Genomic DNA, 22,986 nt, shown 5'->3' on the forward strand with positions numbered 1-22,986 from the left:
AGTATCCGTTGACTTAGGACTCAAATTGCAGTTCCTATGCCTTCCACTGGATGTCAACAGTCTTTAGAAATTGTTTCAGGCTTGTATTCTGATAAATGACGGAGTAATACCAGTCTGAATGAGTGGACACTACCGTGTCACAGGGCATTTTCATGGGCAATCCCGAGAGAGTGCCTTTCTTGTTTACCTTTTATATTGACAACGTTATTGTCCGGTTGCATATTATAGATCATTTAGGCTAAAAACAACCTGAGGATTGAATATAAATATAATTTGACATGTTTCTATGAACTTTACAGATATAATTTGGATTTTTTTTGTCTGCCTGTTTTGACTGCTTTTGAGCCTGTGGATTACTGAAAAAAATGTGCAAACAAAACTGAGGTTTTTGGATATAAAGACACTTTTTTCGAACAAAAGGAACATTTATTGAGTAAATGAATGTCTTCTGAGTGCCACCATATGAAGATCATCAAGGGATTAATTTCATCTCTATTTCTGACTTGTGTAACTCTTCTACATGGCTGGTTACTGTTTGTAATGATTTGTCTGCTGGGCTATGTTCTCAAATAATCGTAAGGTATGCTTTCGCCATAAAACATTTTTAAAATCTGACACCGTGATTGGATTCACAAGACGTTCATCTTTAAACCTATGTAAAATATGTTTTGTTTTCTGAATTTTTATAATGAGTATTTCTGTATTTGAATTTGGCGCTCTGCAACCTCATTGGATGTTGGCCAGGTGGGACGCTAGCGTCCCACATAACCTAGAGAGGTTAAAGGTCTTACTCACATGGGCTATGAAGAGCGTGATCACACAGTTGTCCGGAACAGCTGATGCTCTCATGCATGCCTCAGTGTTGCTTACCTCGAAGCGAGCATAGAAGTGATTTAGCTCGTCTGGTAGGCTCGTGTCACTGGGCAGCTCGCGGCTGTGCTTCCCTTTGTAGTCTGTAATAGTTTGCAAGCCCTGACACATCCGACGAGCATTGGAGCCGTTGTAGTATGATTCAATCTTAGCGCTGTATTGACGCTTTGCCTGTTTGATGGTTCGTCTCAGGGCATAGCGGGATTTCTTGTAAGCTTTTGGGTTAAAGTCCCTGTTAGTATAATTTAATTATGCCAATGTGCTTTCATCAATTGAAAGCCCTTCATCTATTTTATGAGAATTTGCAAGATTTCTTGTTTGCATAAAATAGATGCAGACCAGTCTTTAAATAATAGGTAATAGAATTTATTCTCAGAGCGCGCTACCACTCAAAACACATGCATCAGTTTAAATACAGATCGTGACGTCATTTTACTGTCTTAACAGAACCCCCCTCTCGACAGGACAAAGTAAGGTGAAAAGTTCATTCTAACTTACTAACACACTCCCAGATAACTTTTGACCCCTCAACATTATCGATCACCACTGAACTGACAGGTTTAATTAACAGAAACCCTAGGAATGCACTCACTGCCTAATCTAAAAACCCCAGAGCTAAGTTTCAGGTTGGGTCAACCATAGGCTAACGACCTTATGTGTTTACACAGTCCACAACCCATTTGTTCCTGCCCAGTTGGAATGGTTTTATTACTCATTTCTCCTGTCACACAATTTCTTCTTATGAACTCATATTGTCTATTAAACATACAGAGTTTAAGTTTACCTAGACACAATTCTATTTAAAATGGGGATATTGTTTATTCATTTATCCATAATAAATCCATAATAAATTCAACAGTCCCGCACCATGAAAGCGGCAGCTCTACCCTTTTGCTGAGTGCGAATGTTGCCTGTAATCAATGGCTTCTGGTTGGGGTATGTACGTACAGTCACTTTGGGGACGACGTCCTCAATGCACTTATTGATAAAGATTTGGTAGAACTGGTTTAAGTTTCCCTGCATTAAAGTCTCCGGCCACTAGGAGCGCCGCCTCTGGGTGAGTGAAGTCCTGTTTGCTTATTTCCTTATATAGCTGACTGAGTGCGGTCTTAGTGCCAGTATCTGTCTATAGTGGTAAATAAACAGCCACGAAAAGTATAGCTGAGAACTCTCTAGGCAAGTAGTGTGGCCTGCAATTTATCACAATATACTCTACTTCAGGCGAGCAAAATCTAGAGACTTCCTTAGGTTTCGTGCACCAGCTGTTTACAAATATGCACAGATCGCCCCCCCCTCATCTTACCAGAGTGTGCTGTTCTATCCTGCCGTGTCAGTGTGTATCGCGCTAGCTGAATATCCATGTCGTCATTCAAACACGATTCCGTGAAGCATAGGATATTGCAATTTTTTATGTCCCGTTGGTAGGATATTCGTGATCTTACCTCGTCTAGTTTATTGTCCAATGATTGCACATTGGCGATTAATATTGATGGTAACGGCAGCTGTCCTAGTTGTCTTCTGCGGGTCCGGACAAGGCATCCGGCTCTTCTTCCTCTGAGTCGCTTCCTTTTGCGAATAATTGGGATGTCTGCTCTGTGGGGTGTTTGGAGAATATCGTGTGAGTCCTGATTGTTGTTGATGTTGTTGAAGAAATCTTTGTCTAATCCGAGGTGAGTGATCGCTGTCCTGATATCCAGAAGCTCTTTTCTTCCGTAAGATACGGTTGCAGAAACATTATGTACAAAATAATTGACAAATATCGCAAAAAAAACCCACATAATAGCACAATTGGTTAGGAGACCGTAAAACGGCAGCCATCTCCCCCGGCACCATTTTGCTAAGCTACAGGACCGTTTCACTGGAATAAGTTCCGGGATTCATCCGATAACATTGAGGAGTTTACCACATCAATAAATAGCTTAATTAATAAGTGCATCAAAGCGACGTCCCCACAGTGTCCGTACATACATATCCCAACCAGAAGCCATGGATTATAGGCAACATCCGCACTGAGCTAAAGGCTAGAGCTGCTGCTTTCAAGGAGAGGGAAACTAATCCCAACGCTTATCATAAATTCCGCTATTACCTCCGACGTGCCATCAAACAGTCAAAACATCAATTACTGGACTAAGATCAAATCCTACTAAGTCAGCTCAGACACTCGTCAGATGTGGCTGCTCTATTACTGATTACAAAGGGAAACCAGCCGTGAGCTGCACAGTGACCTGAGCCTATTTGATGAGCCAAATTCCTTCTATGCGCTCTTTCGAGAAAAGCAACACTGAACCATGCATAACTGTGTGATTTCGCTCTTCAGGTTAATATTCACAAGGCCGCAGGCCAGAGGGATTACCAGGAGGTGTAATCAGAGCATTCGCTGACCAGCTGGCAAGTGTCTATACTAATATTTTCAACCTCCACCTGACCCAGTCTGTAATATGTAAAATGTTCAATCAGACCACCATAGTCCCTGTGCCCAAGAACGCCAAGATAACCTTTCTAAATGACTATTGCCCTGTTGCCATGAAATGCTTTGAAAGTCTGGTCATGGCTCACATCAACACAATCTTCTCAGACACCCTGGACACACACACAATTCGCACAGCACCCCAACACATCCACAGATGACGCAATCTCTATTGCACTCCACACTGCCCTCTCCAACATGGACAAGAGGAGCATTTGCATGAGAATGCTGTTCATTGACAATAGCTCAGTGTTCAACAGCATAGTGCCCTCCAAGCTCATCACTAAGCTCAGGACCCTATGACTGAACACCTCCCTCTGAAACTGGATCCTGGACTTCCTGATGAGCCACCCCCAGGTGGAGGGTAGGCGACAACACATCCACCATGCTGACCCTCAGCACAGGGGCCCCTCAGAGGTGCGTGCTTAGTTCCCTATAGGGAGGAGGTCATTGACCTGGCTGTGTGGTGCCAGGACGATAACCTCTCCCTTAACCTCAGAAAGACAAAAGGAGCTGATCATGGACTACAGGAAACAGCGGAAGGCCGAGCATGCCCCCATTCACATTGATGGGGCTGTGGTGGAGCGGGTCGAGAGCTTCAAGTTCCTTGGTGTCCACATCACTAAGGAATGATGTGAAGAGGGCACAACAATGACTCTTTCCCCTCAGGAGGCTGAAAAGATTTGGAATGGATCCTCAAACAGTTCTACAGATGCACCATTTGGAGCATCTTCACTGTCTGCATCATCGCTTGGTATGGCAACTGCTTGGCATCTGACCACAAATGTATTAAAGCCAGTTAGATTTGAATTTAGAATCCTCTAAGTTTATTTAGATCTAAAAGGAAATGTTATTGCTCTGCCAGTATTTCATGTTTCCTTTCATGTGTCCTACCAATTATTATTGGATTATTCACCATGGCAACCAATTGTTAGTATACAAATGGAACTGAGAGTTGGCTTTGGTGGTGATCAGACCATTCACATTTTTGCAGGAATATTTATCAGTTTTTGACCAAATGTAAGTCAGAACAAATACTTTATTCATTTTTATAATATTCCTGTTGCTATTGTTCAATGTAAATAAAATAAATGTGTATGTAGAGGTGTAACTTTCATCACCAGTTGTCTTACCATTTTGTACAGTTATGCGATTAATTTGAATGTTAATTATCCTAAGAGGAATTATGGTGTGTTATTTATGTCTTGCTGTAAATTGTGTATGGAGATTGCTGACATTAATGTTTATTGGATTTAAATTGTAGTAATTTTCTCTTTCTTTTATCCAGTTTCCCTCTGTACACAGACCACATGAATACTCTGTTTCATCATTACTCTTAGACTGGGCTTCTGTGTCTGTCATCACTCTTTGACCAGAGTGCAGACCGGTATCTGTTTACTCCCAGTGGCCTATCCACACATTAGAGACTACCAAACTCCGTTTCAACAAGGCACTACAGAGGGTAGTGCATAAGGCCCAGTACAACACTGGGGCTGAGCTCCCTGCCATCCAGGACCTCTATACCAGGGGATGTCAGAGGAAGCCCCTAAAAATTGCCACCCAAGTCATAGACTGTTCTCTCTGCTACCGCACAGTAAGTGGTACGGATGCACCAAGTCTGGAACCAACAGGACCCTGAAAAGTGTCTAGCCCAAAGCCATAAGACTGCTAAATAGTTAGTCCGGGTAGCTATTGGTTAACTATTTAACTATCTGCATTGACCCTTTTTGCATTAACTCGTTTGACATTACATACACATCTGCTACTGTTTATTATCTATCCTGTTGCCTGTACATATCTATCTCAATTACCTTGTACAACTGCACATCAACTCGGTACTGGTACTGCTTGTATATACAGTAGCCACATTATCGTTACTCATTGTGTATTTATTCCTAGTGTTATTATTTTTCTTTTCTTTTTTCTTTTTTTCTCTGCATTTTTGGGAAGGGACCATAAGTAAGCATTTCAGTTGGTCTACATCAGTTGTTTACGAAGCGTTTGACAAATACAATACAATCAGATCATCAACGATGTTAACAATGCCATTGTATTTAGGTTAAAGGTGAAAAGTTGAAAAAATAAAAACGTTCCAGAAATTCCTTTTCACGTTGATGACTTTTTGCAAATCCTATCAGTTTTCCACATCGATTCAAAATCATTACATTGAATTGTTTTGTTGAAATGACATGGAAACTATTTTGATTCAACCAGTTTGTGCCCAGTAGGTACCTTGCTCTCCAATCAAAAACATAGATATAATGGTACAGTAAATGTAAATATCCGTATAATATATATATATATATATATCTAATGATATTCTATCTTTTATTGGTGTACCACATTTCAACAGGTATAGTGAGAATGCGTCATGATGAAAAAAATACTTCCTTTAAGCTTTATCAAAACGTAATCAAGGCAATTCACAGTTTCCAATGATATACGATGAGACACCAGGTTGGAATCCTCGTACCAAGTCTCTCCATTGGACCTATTACAAGCTTTTTTGTCTTTATTTTGAGCATGTGACAAATACGATTCGATTTGATTTATCTATAGCACACGAGTGTTACTCACTAATGACAACTGGAGATATTAGCTGCTGTTGAGATGATTCAAATATATTTTTTTCATCTGGAAGCTGGTGACATGTCATCATGACTTTGAGGTGGCCAGCTGCACAAAACTGGCAAGTCGTTCAACCTGGACTCAGGGGTAGACGAAACATAGTACATTTAAATCAGGGACATTCCAATTAGTATGATATGTAAGTTATAAATTGTTACGAATTTGCAAAATGTATGAAATGTATATTTGTTGTGGATAATGTTTGCTTGGTTGCTAACATTAGAGATATGGGTTAGGGTTAGGGTTTAACTTAGGTTAGCAGTTAGGCTAACGGGTTAAGGTTAGGGTTAGGGGAAGGGTTAGCTAATATGCTAAGTAGTTGCAAAGTAGCTAAAAAGTAGTAAGTAGCTGCAAAGTTGCTAATTAGCTAAAATGCTATGTTGTCTGTGATGAGAATCGAAAATGCCAACCTTTGGGTTGCTAGATATTAGCTAAGTGGCTTGGTGGCAAATGCTGATGTTAGATAGGTGGCTAAGGTTAGCCAGGCTGGGGGTTAGGGTAAAAGGTGGTAAAGGTTAAGGTTAGGAGTTAGGTTAAATGGTTAAGGTTAGGGTTAGGGGAAGGGTTAACTAGCATGCTAAGTAGTTGCAAAGTAGCTAAAGAGGATTAAGTAGTTGCAAAGTTGCTAAAATGCTAAAGTTGTCCATCGTGAGATACGAACATTCAACATTTGGGTTGCTAGACGTAAGCTAGGTGGCTAGGTGGCTAATGATAACATTAACAGGGTGGATAACATTAGCTAGGCTAGGGTTATGGTTAAAGGTTTAAGGTTGGGGTTAATGGAAGGGTTAGCTAACATGCTAAGTAGTTGCTAATTAGCTAATATGCTAAAGTTGTTAATGATGAGAATCAAACACGCAACATTTGGGTTACAAGACGTATGTGGTATACTTTAGTTTCTGCCTTAAGTAACCTTCTTTCTTATGTAACTATACCAAACATAACATATTGTACTAATTTCAGTGTCCCGGATTTACATTTACTATATTAGGTCCAGTCTATGAGACCAGGCTGAGTCATTTGTCTCCTCTATCATTACTGACCCCAAATGACAGCACATTTGTTTTCTCTGTCTTTCACCATGCATAGCCCTGTCCTGTTCATAACAAAACCTGACCAGGGGCCTTGACCTCAGTGGCTGACAACCCCAGCCTTCCCCTTCCATGTTTCACTAATTCTAACAGGCTCCCCGCTTTCACATGGACCCACATTAAGTTGGGTCGAGTGGTCTCAAATTGAAATTAGTCTCAATGTAGTGAAGCTTTTTAGTCTTCTCAGGCAAAATGAAAAAGTCTGTGCGAAAAGTAGGCTATGTCTATTGAATTTATATGCAATGCATTCGGAAAGAATTTAGACCCCTTGACTTTTTCCACATTTTCTTATGTTACAGCCTTATTAAAAAAATTAATTAAATTGTTTTTTCCCTCATCAATCATCAACACACAATACCCCATAATGACACAGCAAAAACAGATTTGTAGAAATTTTAACAAATGTATAAAAATAAAAAACTGAAATATTACATTTACATAAGTATTCAGACCATTTACTCATTACTTTGTTGAAGCACCTCTGGTAGCGATTACAGCCTCGATTCTTCTTGGGTATGACGCTACAAGCTTGGCACTCCTGTATTTGTGGAGTTTATCCCATTCTTCTCTTCAGATCCTCTCAAGCTCTGCCAGGTTGGATAGGGAATGTCGCTGCACAGCTATTTCAGGTCTCTCCAGAGATGTTCAGAGACGATCGGGTTCAAGTCCGGGCTCTGGCTGGGCCACTCAAGGACATTCAGCCACGCCTACGTTGTCTTGGCTGTGTGCTTAGGGTCGTTGTCCTGTTGGAAGGTGAACCTTCGCCCCAGTCTGAGATTCTGAGCAGTCTAGAGCAGGTTTTCATCAAGGATCTATCTGCACTTTGCACCGTTCATCTTCCCTTGATCCTGACTATTCTCCTAGTCCCTGCTGCTGAAAAACATCCCCACAGCATGATGCTGGATGGTGCCAGGTTTCTTCCAGACGTGATGCTTGGCATTCAGGCCAAAGAGTTCAATCTTGGTTTCATCAGACCAGAGAATCTTGTTTCTCATGGTCTGAGAGTCCTTTAGGTGTATTTTGGCAAACTCATAGCAGTCTGTTATGTGCCTTTTACTGAGGGGAGGCTTCCGTCTGGCCACACTACCATAAAGGCCTGATTGGTGGAGTGCTGCAGAGATTGTTGTCCTTCTGGAAGGTTCTCCCCTCTCCACAAGGAACTCTGGAGCCCTGTCAGTGACCATTGGGTTCTTGTTCACCTCAATGACCAAGGCCCTTCTCCCCTGATTGCTCAGTTTGGCAGGGCTGCCAGCTCTATGAAGAGTCTTACTGGTTCCAAACTTCTTCCATTTAAGAAGGATGGAGGCCACTGTGTTCTTGAGGACCTTCAATGCTGAAGATCTGTGACTCGACACAATCCTGTCTTGGAGCTCTACGGACAATTCCTTCGACCTCATGGCTTGGTTTTTGCTCTGACATGCATTGTCAACTGTGGGACCTTATATAGACAGATGTGTGCCTTTCCATATAATGTAAAATAAATTGAATTCACCACAGGTGGACCAATCAAGTTGTAGAAACATCTCAAGGATGATCAATGGAAACAGGATGCACCTGAGCTCTATTTCAGAGTCTCATAGCAAAGGGTCTGAATACTTATGTTAATAAGGTATTTCTATTTTTATTTGTAAATCATTTGCAAACATTTCTAAAAAACTGTTTTTGTTTTGTCATTATGGGGTAATGTGTGTAGATTGATGAGGGGGAAAAATGATTGTATCAATTTTAGAATAAGGCTGTAAAGTAACAAAATGTGGAAAAAGTCAAGGTCTGAATACTTTCTCAAACGCACTGTAATTGCCAGCATACGTTTTATCAGCTTCTTATTTGTGCGAAATTATTTTGGAATTTAAGTGCCATATTGCCTACTATAGCCTACCAAAAACCACATTGAAAGTCCAACCCTACTGGGCACAGACGTCAATGCAACGTCTATTCCACGTTGGTTCAACGTAATTGTATTGAAATGATGTGGAAAAACGTTGAACCAGTGTGTGCCCAGTTGGACGTGAGTTGTTTAGTCTGTTATTAAAATAAACACAAATCACTTTGTCAACAAAGCAACGACTAGGCCACTTTCTTTCGTGGATGGGAGCTGTTGATTGAGGGATTTGAGCGGGTTATTTTCGCGTATGTGCTGCTGTCTATGGTGCTGCAAATTTAACCGCACTAGGCTAAGTGCAGAAATGCCGGTAGGTCTAGCAAAAATGCCTGGTATCCCCTTCACAGTGGCTGCTGGTTGTGTGCATGTCAACGATTTATTCTCCATTATTTCTCAAGAGATATGCCCAAAAAATGAGAGATCAAAAAGTTATGGCATTACCCACATAAGAGTCTAGAATGATGTAACGATTAAAATCATACTCGTTTTAGGGCGCATATCCCTTTTTGTATATTATGTCACATGTCATGACTAGATATGCGTGTTGATTTAGTTTACTCATGCACGCAAACACATGATACGATTATGGAAAGTTGAGATAGGAATTTCAATTAACAATAGCACTAGGAATTGCTGTTTTTTTCCTATACTTCAACAAAATGGTACAAAATCAATGTTCTAAGCTGTCAACAGCAAGCAAAAGCAAGTTACTGAGGTGAAAGACATACCCTAAAGATATGCTATCTGGCCAACCAGTCAAACAACAGATGAGAATATATAAAGGACCATTATCATATTCCAACCATTATCAGCAGCCTATGAGCAACACATTCATGACATCTGATTGATTGTTACCATAACCGGTTAAATCAAAGTTGAAATGCAGCCTGACACAGTGCTTCTTGTATGGTAGGCTATGTACTATCTCTCATCCAGAAGGTGCTCCCTGGTAGGCTGCGGAGGGAAGGTAAATATCGGCTAAATAAGTGGACACAACAACAGAAAATGAAAAAGGGTGCAACAGAAAATGAAAAAGGGTGCGTATTACACATCCGAAAATGAACGCTTAGATTTCGGCTAATCTTACATGTGTTTATATGGCCGCATGAGATGTTACATGAGGGAATCAAACATGTTATTTTATCAATGGCAGATTTTCAATACGAAGGGTCAGCTGCTATATCACTATAATTGAGGCTTTAGTTATTTCCATAGAGAAGGCTCCAACGCCTTTCTCATAGCAACATCTCAGCCCTACCCAGCTAGTCTGGTAGAGCCAACACCCTCAGCCCACCTTTCCCATTCACACACACGACAGTACTATAACCAAGCGCCCACAAACACTGCTTGCATCACTCCTCAATTTTTAAGAAACAATTGTTGGCTACTTTGTCGAGTGATTGGGGACGTATGATACATTTAGGTCGTCGGCGAAACTATACACAATGCAGGGCCCATACGTTATGATGAGTTCGAACAGACTGATTATGATTTATAGCCTACAAATAGATGTATATTGATGTGTTATGACAGGCCTATGTCGCAGATTAATAAATAAAAATTGGGAAAAAGTCGAAATAATTTATTGACTGATATGTGTTCAGTTCTCATAGTCTTTCTTCGGCAATAATCATATTACGGCCTATCTAGTCCCAGGGGCCGGAGTGTCGGCTACAGTCGGTTATCGTTGTCTGGCTGTTCCATCGTTTGTAGCCTTTTTGCCACTGCTGATATGAATCTAACAGGTTGGAATACCAGGAAGTGACACCTTCTCTAGGTGGGTCAGCTGGAACAATCTGTTTTATAAACCTGATACAGAAACAGCAGCAGAGGGGACAATATTATGATCACAGGGATCGACAACATTCGATTGATATCCGCTCTGACAAGGTTAAATTAGGCTACAGTAGGGAACAAGTATAATTTGTGGTGAACTATATTTTCTCTGGGAGATCAAAAATGCCGAAAGAACAATGTTGTCAGAGGCTATACTTCACGCATGATCCAGTGTTTGATCCATTGACATAAGAATGAGGTTTGATCACAAAGCTGTCATAACTAGCAGGATCATAGTATTATCTTCTAAAGAGCTTATTTTACCCAACAAGACAAATTCCCTTTAAAACCTACGCCACAGTTATTATTTTCTTTTTAAATTAATACAATATATGTAAACTCTGGTAATACCCTGACAAAATGACAAGATGACTATAATAAAGATGACCCTAAACTCAATTATTTAAGTAGATGTACCAAGGTCTATCAAAATTATTTGAATAGGACATATTTAGGTTAGGCCTACGCATCATGGAAAATTCAGTTACCAATAATTGATCTTTATTGTTTAAGGGCCTTCCAGGCATCTTCTTTCCCCCTATTTTTCCACCAGCTTTGAAAAAACGGGACAGCTCCCTCTCCCGTTTTCTACTGAGACATTAAATGACTGTAGAAATAAATACTTTTTGGAGAATTATCGAAATTACGCAGACAAAATTTCCCACCTTTGGGCAGCCCCATGGCATCCATTCCCATCCCCGGCACCCACCATTAGTTTGTCATCAAAGAAGGTTGAAGAATCCGCCAATAATCGCCAGGCACGCCTTGATGTTGCTTTCTCCCGAGTAAAAAAGGTGATTCGAGGACACATGTGGATACTTGATTAAGTCAAAAGGTTTTCCTCTCTATAATGTAGTATTTCCCAGAGATGGACCCCCCCAAAAAAAAATCACACAGGAGAGCGTTATGAAATTGCTGCCAGCACTGTCGCCTTGTTCAGAGCATTCTGTTGCGCTTCCGGTTGTTGCCGGGTACAAATGACTGCAGAGATGCAGGGTTGTGTGCGTGATCAGAAATAATGTCTGCTGTGGTCGTGGATGTCGGGAAGAGATGATAGAGAGGCAACCTACAGTTTGGTATCACTGAACTGGAGGTTACATGTACCTGTAACATAACCTTAAAAAACATAACAAAAGTGTCAGATCATCATCTAGTGGTGGGTGAAGTAGGGGAGGTTTTTTCTCATAATGATACGACTAAAGGCTTCGCTACACACTGTCACTACCATGTGTGCGTTGTCACTACCGTGTGTGAATCCATTTAGTTTTTCTACCCTTTAGTAGGCTACTCTTGTTGTCATCATTTTGTATAGCCTAATCTAAGAAAACATAAAATACCAACTTTGATGCATCTATTACTCTTTTATTAGATGTTTGTTAAGAGACTGATAAATAAGAAGGCACGTATAAAAAAAAGTGTGAATATTGCCAGCTGTCATTCTACCTCTAAAATACACCCAGATCTCCCAGGTTTTGTGAGGGCATCTAGGGGCTGCAGGCAGCATTGTTCAGGGATCCAACGGAATGAAATGCTGTTTTGTGTCATTCGTCCAATTACTGACGTGCAGCAACCATCAACTCTGTATTTTCAGAGAAAACAGTGTTATTGAACGTCTTGATAGTTTCCCATTCAACATCAGAGGATCGGTTAAGTCTGATTGGAGATGTGTGAGTGTGAGTGAAATAGTTGATGAAGGAAGCACATATAGATTGGTGTTGCCAATTGGGTAAAATGTGTTGGTTAAACTCTAATTTGGGTAAATTACACTAACAGTACTTTTTAATATATATATGCCATTTAGCAGACGCTTTTATCCAAAGCGACTTAAAGTCATGTGTGCATACATTCTACGTATGCGTTAATTATATTCAATTATATTAATTACATCATGAATCTCCAAAGGTTTTGTTTTCTGGGTAAGTTCCTTTCGTTGCCAAAGGGGCCCACACTGATGTATGACTAACAAACCACTCTGTGACATTTACAGACTTCCCTGTTAAATGTTTTTCCCAGGATACTTTTTTTTTCCCATTCAGAGGACATTGCTGGGTTCATGTGGCTATAGCACGTTTGGCCAGTGTGTGAGTTTCCACCATGACCCACTTCTCTGAATCATCAGCAACTACACTGACACGTTCAGTCATTTCTAGGACATCAATGCTCAGAGACAGGGACTCTGACGGGTGGTGCTCTAAAGAGCAAGCATTTGTCTGAGTGCCAGCCAGACAATGTGGCCCAGACTGAGCTAATGCAATCCTGGGTAGGACAGCATGCATTATGGGAAAGCAAGAATGTGATCTCAACTGCTTTAAATGTTCCAAATAAGTTAATAACTGATTGAGACTTTAATGTTTTTCTGTTCCAACATTGGATGGTGGTGTCATGTTATACACTCTTATAAATTGAAGAACAGCTCATCTCACATACCGTAGTGAAGCCTAACAACACATTGTACTACTTTTGATATTAATTAAAGTCTTCATTCATAACACATTTGTATTGTTGATTCCACAGACAGACACGATTTTATTTCATAAGTCAAATCGTTTTTGTTGAGTTTAATTTTGTGTTTCTGCTTTGTTTTTTCCTGCATGTGACTATCTTTCTGAGAAAAAGAAAAACATGTCTGACCTAAATTTACTCTACCCTTTTAGTTCTTCTCATGTCAGCTGACTTAATCACACTGGGGTAGGTACAGTAGGCTACAATTCTTTCAAAATGGAACAATTAATATTAACACGTGACCAAAACTCTATGGACACTTTGAAACCCTCACAAATGTTGAATGGAACCCAACATACTATTTATTACATTGTCCCTAATTGCAAAGGACGTATATGCCTATTTTATTACCCATTTGGTGTAGAATTTGTTCGTTTTTGCATATTCTCTCCTTCAGTTGAACAAAGAAATACTTTGGATACTAATCTTTTAAAGCTCATTTCACTCGACTGGGCATGTGTGTCGAATGCGGTTTAGAGGTTGGACGCGTTCCAGATACACAATTCTGCGCAGGTCTATAGTTCCCGTTCAGGAACATACATGAATATTATAATGATGTTGTAATCAGCGCAACCCAATGCAGAAATTGTCTAGACCTATCAGGAACGCACCCAGTGTTGTACTAAGCCATTTAGGGGCGCTGTTGCCATCGTTTTTCATGGGCGAATTTAAACGACTCCGATTAGGAAAGTTTTGAACATTCTGCCCAGTTAATTAATTTCATGGTAGAGATGCGGATAGAACGTTTATAAATTGACGGAAACACTTCTTAGAGCACCTGGTGGAATAAAAATGAGTACATCAATACAGGAAAGTGGAGAACGGGAAGCTCACCAGGTAGGCTGTCGATTTACTATGATACGAATAGGTTTACTTTTATTGATACTCACGGTTACCACCATTCTACAACATGATGTGTTAATTGTGTTAAAATGTGTTCATTTGACCCCAGACGGAGAATGGCGAAGGGAAACCGTTGCTTGCTTCACAAAAGGTGGTTGCAGGAAAAGTCAAGAGTTCGATGATATCAGCCTCTTTTAATTTCATCAATTCGATAATAGGATCTGGAATAATAGGTAAATGAGTGTTTATACATTCAATTGTGGGATCATCATGTTTGTATTTCAGTAGCACAGCAGAATAGACCTACTGGTGGCAAGAGCTGCAATGACACCCTTCTTGAGAGGGGAGTACCAGTTGCAAGTTACTGTCTCATAAGTTGATCAATCATGTTACCCAATAAGATAAGCAAGTTATATATGTTGAACATGCAGGATCACATGATTTCCTGGGAATAGAAAACATCATAGGACCACTTAGAAATGTCCTTGTTTTTGAAAGGAAAGTTTTTTTTGTCCATTAAAATAACATCAAATTGATCAGAAATACAGTGTAGACATTGTTAAGGTTGTAAATGACTATTGTAGATGGAAATGGCTGTTTTTTAATGGAATATATACATAGGTGTACAGAGGCCCATTATCAGCTACCATCACTCCTGTGTTCCAATGACATGTTGTGTTAGCTAATCCAAGTTTATAATTTTAAAAGGCTAATTGGTCATTAGAAAACATTTTTGTAATTATGTTAGCACAGCTGAAAACTGTTGTTCTGATTAAAGAAGCAATAAAACTGGCCTTCTTTAGACTAGTTGAGTATCTGGAGCATCAGCATTTGTGGGTTCAATTACAGGCACAAAATGGCCAGAAACAAAGCACTTTCTTCTGAAACTCGTCAATCTATTCTTGTTCTGAGAAATGAAGGATATTCCCTGTGAGAAATTGCCAAGAAACTGAAGATCTCGTACAATGCTGTGTACTACTCCCTTCACAGAACAGCACAAACTGTCTCTAACCAGAATAGACAGAGGAGTGGGAGGCCCCGGTGCACAACTGAGCAAGAGGAGTGTCTAGTTTGAGAAACAGACGCCTCACAAGTCCTCAACTGGCAGCTTCATTAAATAGTACCCGCAAAACACCCGTCTCAATGACAACAGTGAAGAGGCGACTCCGGGATGCTAGCCTTCTAAGCAGAATTGCAAAGAAAAAGCAATATCTCAGACTGGCCAATAAAAATAAAATATTAAGATGGGCAAAAGAACACAAACACTGGACAGAGAACTCTTCAAAATAATTTCAAAAGGGTTTTCTAATGATCAATTAGCCTTTTAAAATTATAAACTTGGATTAGCTAACACAACGTGCCATTGAAACACAGGAGTGATGGTTGCTGATAATGGGCCTCTGTACGTCTATGTAGATATTCTATAAAAAAAATCTGCAATTTGCAGCTACAATAGTCATTTACAACATTAGCAATGTCTACACTGTATTTCTGATGAATTTGATGTTATTTTAATGGACAAAAAAATGTGCTTTTCTTTAAAAAACAAGGACCTTTCTAAATGACCCCAAACCTTTGAATGGTAGTGTACCTCAGCCAGATTGATCAGCCCCTGGGTGGTTGGCATTCTGCATCATATGACCAATGACGTCATAATACTTCTTTTGTGCTTCCAAAATTCTTTCTAAATTGTATGACTCAACTTTTTCTGTCAGTACAATGAAAATATAAACTCTTAAAAATATATATATATTTTTGAATATGTTGTGATAACATGATCTGTCATTTAATTTGCTTTTCAGGTTTGCCATACTCCTTAAACCAGGCTGGCCTTCCTCTTGGCCTTTTTCTCCTGGTTCTGGTAGCATTTATTACAGGTACGTTCTGTAACGGTGACAACTGTGATGAACTCCCTTTTACTATAGAATGTATTTAACTCAACAGCTAACATTGTGGCATTGTCCTGTTTCTTCCTTGCAGACTACTCTATCATCTTGTTGATTAAAGGAGGGAATCTTTCAGGGACAAATAGTTACCAGTCACTTGTACGTAGCACTTTTGGTATCACTGGATTTCTGGTTCTGTCTTTATTGCAGTTTCTATACCCTTTCATTGGTAAGTCTTGAATGGAGGTGCCATTTTAAAGTAAATCAGAACTACTTTACAACCAAGATTTTACGAGATTGAGCAGTCTCATACAAACTGATATACAGGTACTGGTTGGGACTTGGATTGTAGACATAACCACAATGTGTGTCTTCCCCAGCTATGATCAGCTACAACATCATAACTGGTGACACATTAACCAAAGTGTTTCAGAGACTACCTGGAGGTACAGTATGGCACATTGTACTTTAATGTAAGATATCTAAACAAATACAAGCCACAACTTGTGTGCATTGATATGATAATACAGTGACAGTAAAAAAATAGGTCACCGTTTTTCTGAGTTAAGTGCAAACACCAAGGCCACGTTTGTTAATTGCATATTGCTCATTTATCTTTTTCATACATGCTATTTGCAGTTGGACCGGGCCACATACTTTCAGAGAGACATTTTGTCATCGCAGTATCCACTATTCTATTCACATTACCCCTGTCTCTTTTCCGGAATATATCAAAGCTGGGAAAGGTAAGACTTAATCACATATTGTCACATTTATTTTTAGAAGTCATTGACTAATTTTATCATTTGTGAGCTAAAGCATCTATCTATGTGATTCCAGGTGTCCTTACTGTCCATGGTGTTGACTGTTTTCATCCTCATCACTGTTATCATCAGAGCAGCTACCCTGGGACCACATATGTACATTATATTACTTAACACTGTCATAACCTATTCACTCACATGCTATATCATATTCTAATCCAATCTGAAACACATTCTGTCTTTATTTTATATTTCAGTCAACTAATCGACTATTGAAACCACTTACTCTGGAATTAGAAAATCTTAAAATGGCTAACAACATGTTTATCCAATTACTTTGTGTCCTTAGTCCCCCTACAGAGAATGCATGGGTGTTTGCAAGGTGGAATGCGATTCAGGCCGTTGGTGTTATGTCTTTTGGTCAGTTCTCATCTACATCAACTGTATATTTGTAAAGTACAAGTAATACTTGCTCGAGACAAAACGACCCAAACATGTGTACATCTTCATATTGTATGGTAATGGCTATCAAGTTACATAATAGAGGAACCCCACACAAAAATGTAATTTGAACTGTTCATAGGTTGTAATACTGTGCCATATCCCTTTGTTCCATAGCCTTTATCTGTCATCACAACAGCTTTATGATCTACGGCTCTCTGAAGGAACAGAGCCTAAGTAACTGGTCTCGTGTCACCCACATGTCTGTTGGTTCGGCTATGATTGTCAGTATTCTGTTTGCTGCGACTGGCTATGCTACCTTCACTGGGTACACGCAAGGTAAAACACAACACATAGAATCATAGAACCATCTTGTGGTGTTAGACCCAAGTTCACCCATATACATACTGCCTAAGGAGTACATTTTTCTGATCGCCTCTTTATATTTCCAGGTGATATCTTTGAAAACTACTGTGGGAACGATGACCTGGCTACTTTTGGTCGCTTCTGTTTTGGCATCAGTATAATAACAACTTTTCCTCTGGAATGTTTTGTGACTCGAGAGGTATGATGTTATTTATGCACATGCCACTTCATATGGCACAGGACAGTATGTTGTGACGCAGTGTTCATTGATTTTAGTGCACATCACCCTGTAAAAATCAAGTCCTTATTCTGTCTTTCATGTTTGCAGGTAGTATCCAATGTTTTTTTTAAAGGGTCTCTCAACAACCATGCCCATGTGGCAGTCACCTTGCTCATAGTTGCAGTGTGCACAGCATTATCCTTGGCCTACGACTGTCTGGGTATTGTTCTGGTGTTAAATGTAAGCAGGATGACCTTTTGAATTGTTGTAACTTATTTCTCTACTAAAATTGCAATGGTTATCTTTTTAACAATATTGTTTTTTTGTCTCCAAGGGTGTTGTAAGCGCCACACCTTTAATTTTCATCATTCCATCAGCTTGCTACCTCAAGCTTTCCACAGAGCGCTGGTTCCAAGGTGAAAACCGCATCCCCTGTCTCATCCTCATAGCTGGTGTCTTTGTCATGACAACAGGTTTGATCATGGCGGTTATGTTCCCCCAAGACTGCTCCCATGGAGCCGAGATGTTTTACTGCTCAACTTCTAACCTCTCCATATCCCCCACACCACCCACTGAGCTACTCTTTCAGAATTCAACTCAGAATTCTAGATGACACGTTGTTGTTACACACTGGGGTTTTGTGATATGACTTTGTATGCTCATTGTATTTATTACCTCTGCAATGAATGTGTGTGTCATAATTTATGCTACTATTTGTGAAAATGCCATAATGCAATAGATTAATCCATTTGTATGTCAGACTGAGACAAAGTTCCACTTTGAATTTCGAGAGTAGTTACCTTCGAGAAACCTACCACACGATGTCGCTGTAACATAATCAGACTAAATAAAACTTTTATAAAAACGTTTCTCGAAGGTAACCTTTTGCCCTCTTGCCTTGATGTCACGCCCTTCGAAGATGTTGTTATAGAAGTTTGTCCAATGGTAGTGCATTTTCCACTGTTGGTTAGAGGGAATATGTTATACATTTACTATTTGGGCAATTTCATGATTATAATATTTAGTATATTTCAATATTATAAATGTAAACCCGAATTGTTCACTTCACTAAAAATAAAAGTAATATGAATTGTCTCCTGCAGTACAATTTTTACGTACATTTTTACTGTTAAATTAATTTAAAAATCAGGCAAAGTATGTGTATTCCCTCTGGGATGGATAGGTGAAATTACCGCTGGGAGTAAAAACGGGAGAAGAGTGAAGGTATTCAACGCCCCCACGAATGGTTATTTGAATCTCTACTCAGGTTTTGACGTCGATTTTTGGAGTTGGTATGCTTTTGGCAGAGTCAATTTAGCAGCGCTTGTAGCTGGCATCGTGTCACAACTTTGAAATGTTGACTGCTGGCTAAACGTTGGAAAGACTGGGTTGTGCTGGCGGCGTATTGGAACAGAGGAGCGACTGTTGTGTGGCTCAAGACAGAAGTGGGAGTTCTGGAATTCATTTTGAACGCACCAGTAGCCTAATGTATCACTGAACGAATCAACGCCACGATATATTTTGTACGGTATAATTTATTTTCTTCTCCCTAATAAATATCGATGAAAGTTGACAGCAGCGCGGAGGGCCAGGGACATTCGTGGTAAGAGATGACGAGTAACATAATGAGCTTAATTAAATCATAATTGTCCTGTGCCCCACTTTGCATGCCGGGCAACAAAGGGCAAGTTACCATCCGAAACGCTGTCCTGATTGTCAATAGGGTTTCGACCATCCACAGCAAGCATTCGGATGGGAGAGCTCTAGATGTAAACCTGTGCAATTTTAGTTATGAAGTATGAATAATTGTGTGCTTTGCTTCACTTTCGGTAGTCCGGGGGACTTTGTTAAACCTGTGCAACTAGTCATGGATGATAATGTGTCCCAACCAACACCACGACGACGACTCTCTGGCTCTAGGTATGTGGATTCATTCTGGGTGTATTTACTAATTAAGAGGCTTCTGTGTGAGAAGATATTGGGATTCATTCTGTCAGCTGTCAGCCAACAGCTTTTCTTCTCAACTCTAGTCTACATTACATTATTGTTCACTTCATGTTTAGAAGTAACATTAGCCCCTATTATTTGGAGGTGTGCTGAAATGCATCTAAAGATTGAGGAAATGACAAAAAAACGTGTATCATTATTGTGGAATTTTTAAACATGTGAGATCATCTTGAGATGACATCAGTTGGAAAATATGAGACTTTTGTAACCCATGGAATCTTATGTCATTCCAAACCTTTTCAGTTCAAACCTTTTCCCCGACTTAACTGGGATCCCATAAATTCATTAATCTATTCTATACCCCCAAAAAGTTAGTGTTGCAACACGTTTGACACATGTTGCAAGCAAATTGCAATTTAGTGACACAATTGCATGTCTAAGGCAAAGGGTTTGACAAATTTAGTTGCCCACAACCAGAGGGGCTTGAGATGTCAACTCTAACCTAAATTCTTCCACCTCATACTGAGTACATGTAGTAACTAAAGTAATAGTTATTGCAGACATTTCAGTAATTTTCAAACTCCGCTAATGTCCTGCCTTCAGAGTTGTTCTGAGAAATTTCCTTGACCACATGTTGAGGTGATGGGAAGCGTTTTGGAGGCAAACCAGTGTGCATCTCATGTGCATTATAATAAACGTCTGGCTATTTAATTTTTGTCAATACAGTTCAAAATAATTGTTTGTATGGATGATTTCATAGATGTGTCATGTAGTGTAGATGATCCGATAGACCGCTGTGTGTAGTTTGTAATAATCACCTATCCCAAAAATTCCCCTGGTGGTAAAACAAAATGATCCATGAGAATATGTTTGTCTTTCCTAATATTGAATATCAAATAAGAGTCAAAGATCATCTCTTTACAATATGTCACAGTCATAACACTTTTTAATGTCCCATTTATTTGGTTCAGGAACGGTTGCTTGGAGATGATGTCAGCTGACAGTATTCCAGTTGGTTGGAGGCGTTGGCTCTTAAACTGGAGAATGAGTTTCCAAAGTTCTTTGCAATCTTTTAGAGTCACTGCTCACTCCTTTGGCATGCAAGGGAGGACTAAAGACTTCATGTGATTTTCATTAGAAGCGATATGGAGAATTTGAAGGCTTGATAACAATTAATGTAAAGTTTCCGTTTCTCTAGTTGCTGACTTTCCCATATTGAGACTGAAATACATTCATGCATCCATGTCATAAATGTAATTTATAATATAAACAATTTGCCAATTAAAACCATTATCTCCATGAGCTGTTGCGTTATTTGTGGCTTCTCATACTTGGAGCCATTAGACAAATGCTTCTGAAAATTCATCCCACTTTACAAGTGCAATGACTTGTAGAGATATCATTTGGCCCTCCATGCCATGCTACATTTGTTATTCTACTGCTGACACTGCCAAAACACAGGCCCTCGTCCAAAACCATGGGAATTAATATGGAGTTGGACCCCCCCCCCCTTTACTGCCATAACAGCCTCCACTCTTCTGGGATGGCTTTCCACTAGATGTTGGAACATTGCTGCGGGGACTTGCTTCCATTCAACCAACCACAAGAGCATTAGTGAGGGCGGACACTAATGTTGGGCGATTAGGCCTGGCTCGCAGTCGGTGTTCCAATTCATCCCAAAGGTGTTCGATGGAGTTGAGGTCAGGGCTCTGTGCAAGCCAGTTAAGTTCTTCCACACCGATCTCGACAAAACAATTTCTGCCACAAAGTTGGAGGCACAGAATCGTCTCATGTCATTGTATGCTGTAGCGTTAAGATTTCCCTTCACTGGAACTAAGGGGCCTAGCCTGGACCATGAAAAACAGCCCCATACCATTATTCCTCTTCCACCAAACTGTACAGTTGGCACTATACATTCAGCCAGGTAGCGTTCTCCTGGCATCCGGCAAACCCAGATTCGTCTGTTGGACTGCCAGATGTTTAAGCATGATTCATCACTCCAGAGAACGCGTTTCCTCTGCTCCAGAGTCCAATGGCGGCAAGCTTCACACCATTCCCACCAACCCTTAGCATTGCGCATGGTAATCTTAGGCTTGTGTGCGGCTGCTCTGCCTTGGAAACCAATTTCATGAAGCTCCCAACAAACCGTTCTTGTGCTGACATTGCTTCATAAGACAGTTTGGAACTTGGTAGTGAGTGTTGCAACTGAGGACAGAGGATTTTATGTGCTACAAGCTTCAGCGCTCGGTGGTCCCGTGAGCTTGTGTGGCCTACCACTTTGTGGCTAAGCTGTTGTTGCTCCGACGTTTCCACTTCACAATAACAGCATTTACAGTTGCCCGGGGCAGCTGTAGCAGGGCAGAAATTTGACGGACTGACTTGTTGGAAAGGTGGCATCCTATGACGGTGCCACGTTGAAAGTCACTGAGCTCTTCACTAAGGCCATTCTACTGCCAATGTTTGTCTATGGAGATTGCATGGCCATGTGCTCGATTTTATACACCTGTTAGTAGCTTGTGTGGCTGGGCCTAGATTAAATTTAGTTCTGCTTGGCCATTGGGAAAGTAAGGTTCCCCCATCTCCACAGGGGAGCTCTGTCAGAGTGAACATTGGGTTCTTGAACTCTGGAGGCCCTTCTCCCCCAATTGCTCAGTTTGGCAGGGTGGCAAGCTCTAGGAAGAGTCTTGGTGGTTCCAAATCTCTTCCATTTAAGAATGATTGAGGTCACTGTTGTCTTGGGGACCTTCAATGCTGTAGAAATGTTTTGGTACCCTTCCCCAGATCTGTTTTTCAACACAATCCTGTCTCGGAGCTCTACGGACAATTCTTTCAACTTCATGGCCTGGTTTTTGCTCTGACATGCAATGTCAACTGTGGGACCTTATATAGACAGGTGTGTGCCTTTCCAAATCATGTCCCGTAACATAATGTGGAAAAAGACGAGAGGTCTGAATACTTTCCGAATGCACTGTATGTGTCATCATTTCCTCTAGACACAAATACAAGCGTTTTTGTATCATCGGTAGAAACAGGCCATCTACATTTCCTTGTTGTATGCAAACCACAATATCTAGAATTCATAGCGATTTCAGGACATGGTACCGCCTCTGTCGGGGTGGATCCTGTTGAGAATGGGTAGCTAATGCACTTGTTCATAGAACATCAGCTTGCGAATAACTATTTTTATTTTTGTATCGACAAAAACTGTACATTTTAGTCATGGTGTGGTGCTCAGTACCTAGA

At 40.3% G+C, this 22,986-nt stretch overlaps 3 protein-coding genes and 1 long non-coding RNA gene across 6 annotated transcripts in view; 3 read left to right on the forward strand and 1 right to left on the reverse strand.

Moving 5' to 3' along the window:
• LOC118367104 (sodium channel protein type 2 subunit alpha-like) overlaps positions 1-11,706 on the reverse strand; it is a 52,863-nt gene extending 41,157 nt beyond the window's left edge. The window contains exon 1 of the mRNA XM_035750147.2: positions 11,484-11,706. The gene's annotated coding sequence lies outside the window, so the exon portion shown is untranslated. The remainder of the gene's footprint in view (positions 1-11,483) is intronic.
• On the forward strand, positions 4,298-5,439 carry LOC127915108 (uncharacterized). Its single transcript, XR_008090214.1, has 2 exons — positions 4,298-4,357; positions 4,626-5,439. It is a non-coding gene; the product is annotated as an uncharacterized LOC127915108 (long non-coding RNA).
• A 2,206-nt stretch (positions 11,707-13,912) lies between the features above and the next one.
• On the forward strand, positions 13,913-18,882 carry slc38a11 (solute carrier family 38 member 11). The gene is made up of 12 exons (XM_035750153.2): positions 13,913-14,113; positions 14,229-14,352; positions 15,922-15,996; positions 16,100-16,234; positions 16,386-16,451; positions 16,645-16,751; positions 16,846-16,925; positions 17,119-17,189; positions 17,388-17,549; positions 17,663-17,775; positions 17,905-18,036; positions 18,131-18,882. Exons 1-12 carry the CDS (start codon positions 14,069-14,071, stop codon positions 18,407-18,409), a joined length of 1,389 nt encoding a protein of 462 aa, XP_035606046.1. The 5' UTR covers positions 13,913-14,068; the 3' UTR covers positions 18,410-18,882.
• Positions 18,883-18,999: 117 nt separating this feature from the next.
• LOC118367105 (cordon-bleu protein-like 1) overlaps positions 19,000-22,986 on the forward strand; it is a 47,292-nt gene continuing 43,305 nt past the window's right edge. For 2 of the 3 annotated variants that reach the window (XM_035750149.2, XM_035750151.2), the window contains exons 1-2: positions 19,001-19,399; positions 19,630-19,716. In XM_035750149.2, coding sequence (XP_035606042.1) covers positions 19,359-19,399; positions 19,630-19,716 — 128 coding nt within the window. In that variant the 5' untranslated portion in view covers positions 19,001-19,358. Of the gene's footprint in view, positions 19,400-19,629; positions 19,717-22,986 lie in introns of all 3 variants that reach the window. The other variant, XM_035750150.2, reaches the window with a different exon arrangement.

The sequence above is a fragment of the Oncorhynchus keta genome, chromosome 34 (assembly GCF_023373465.1).
Source record: "Oncorhynchus keta strain PuntledgeMale-10-30-2019 chromosome 34, Oket_V2, whole genome shotgun sequence".
Lineage (NCBI taxonomy): Eukaryota > Metazoa > Chordata > Actinopteri > Salmoniformes > Salmonidae > Oncorhynchus > Oncorhynchus keta.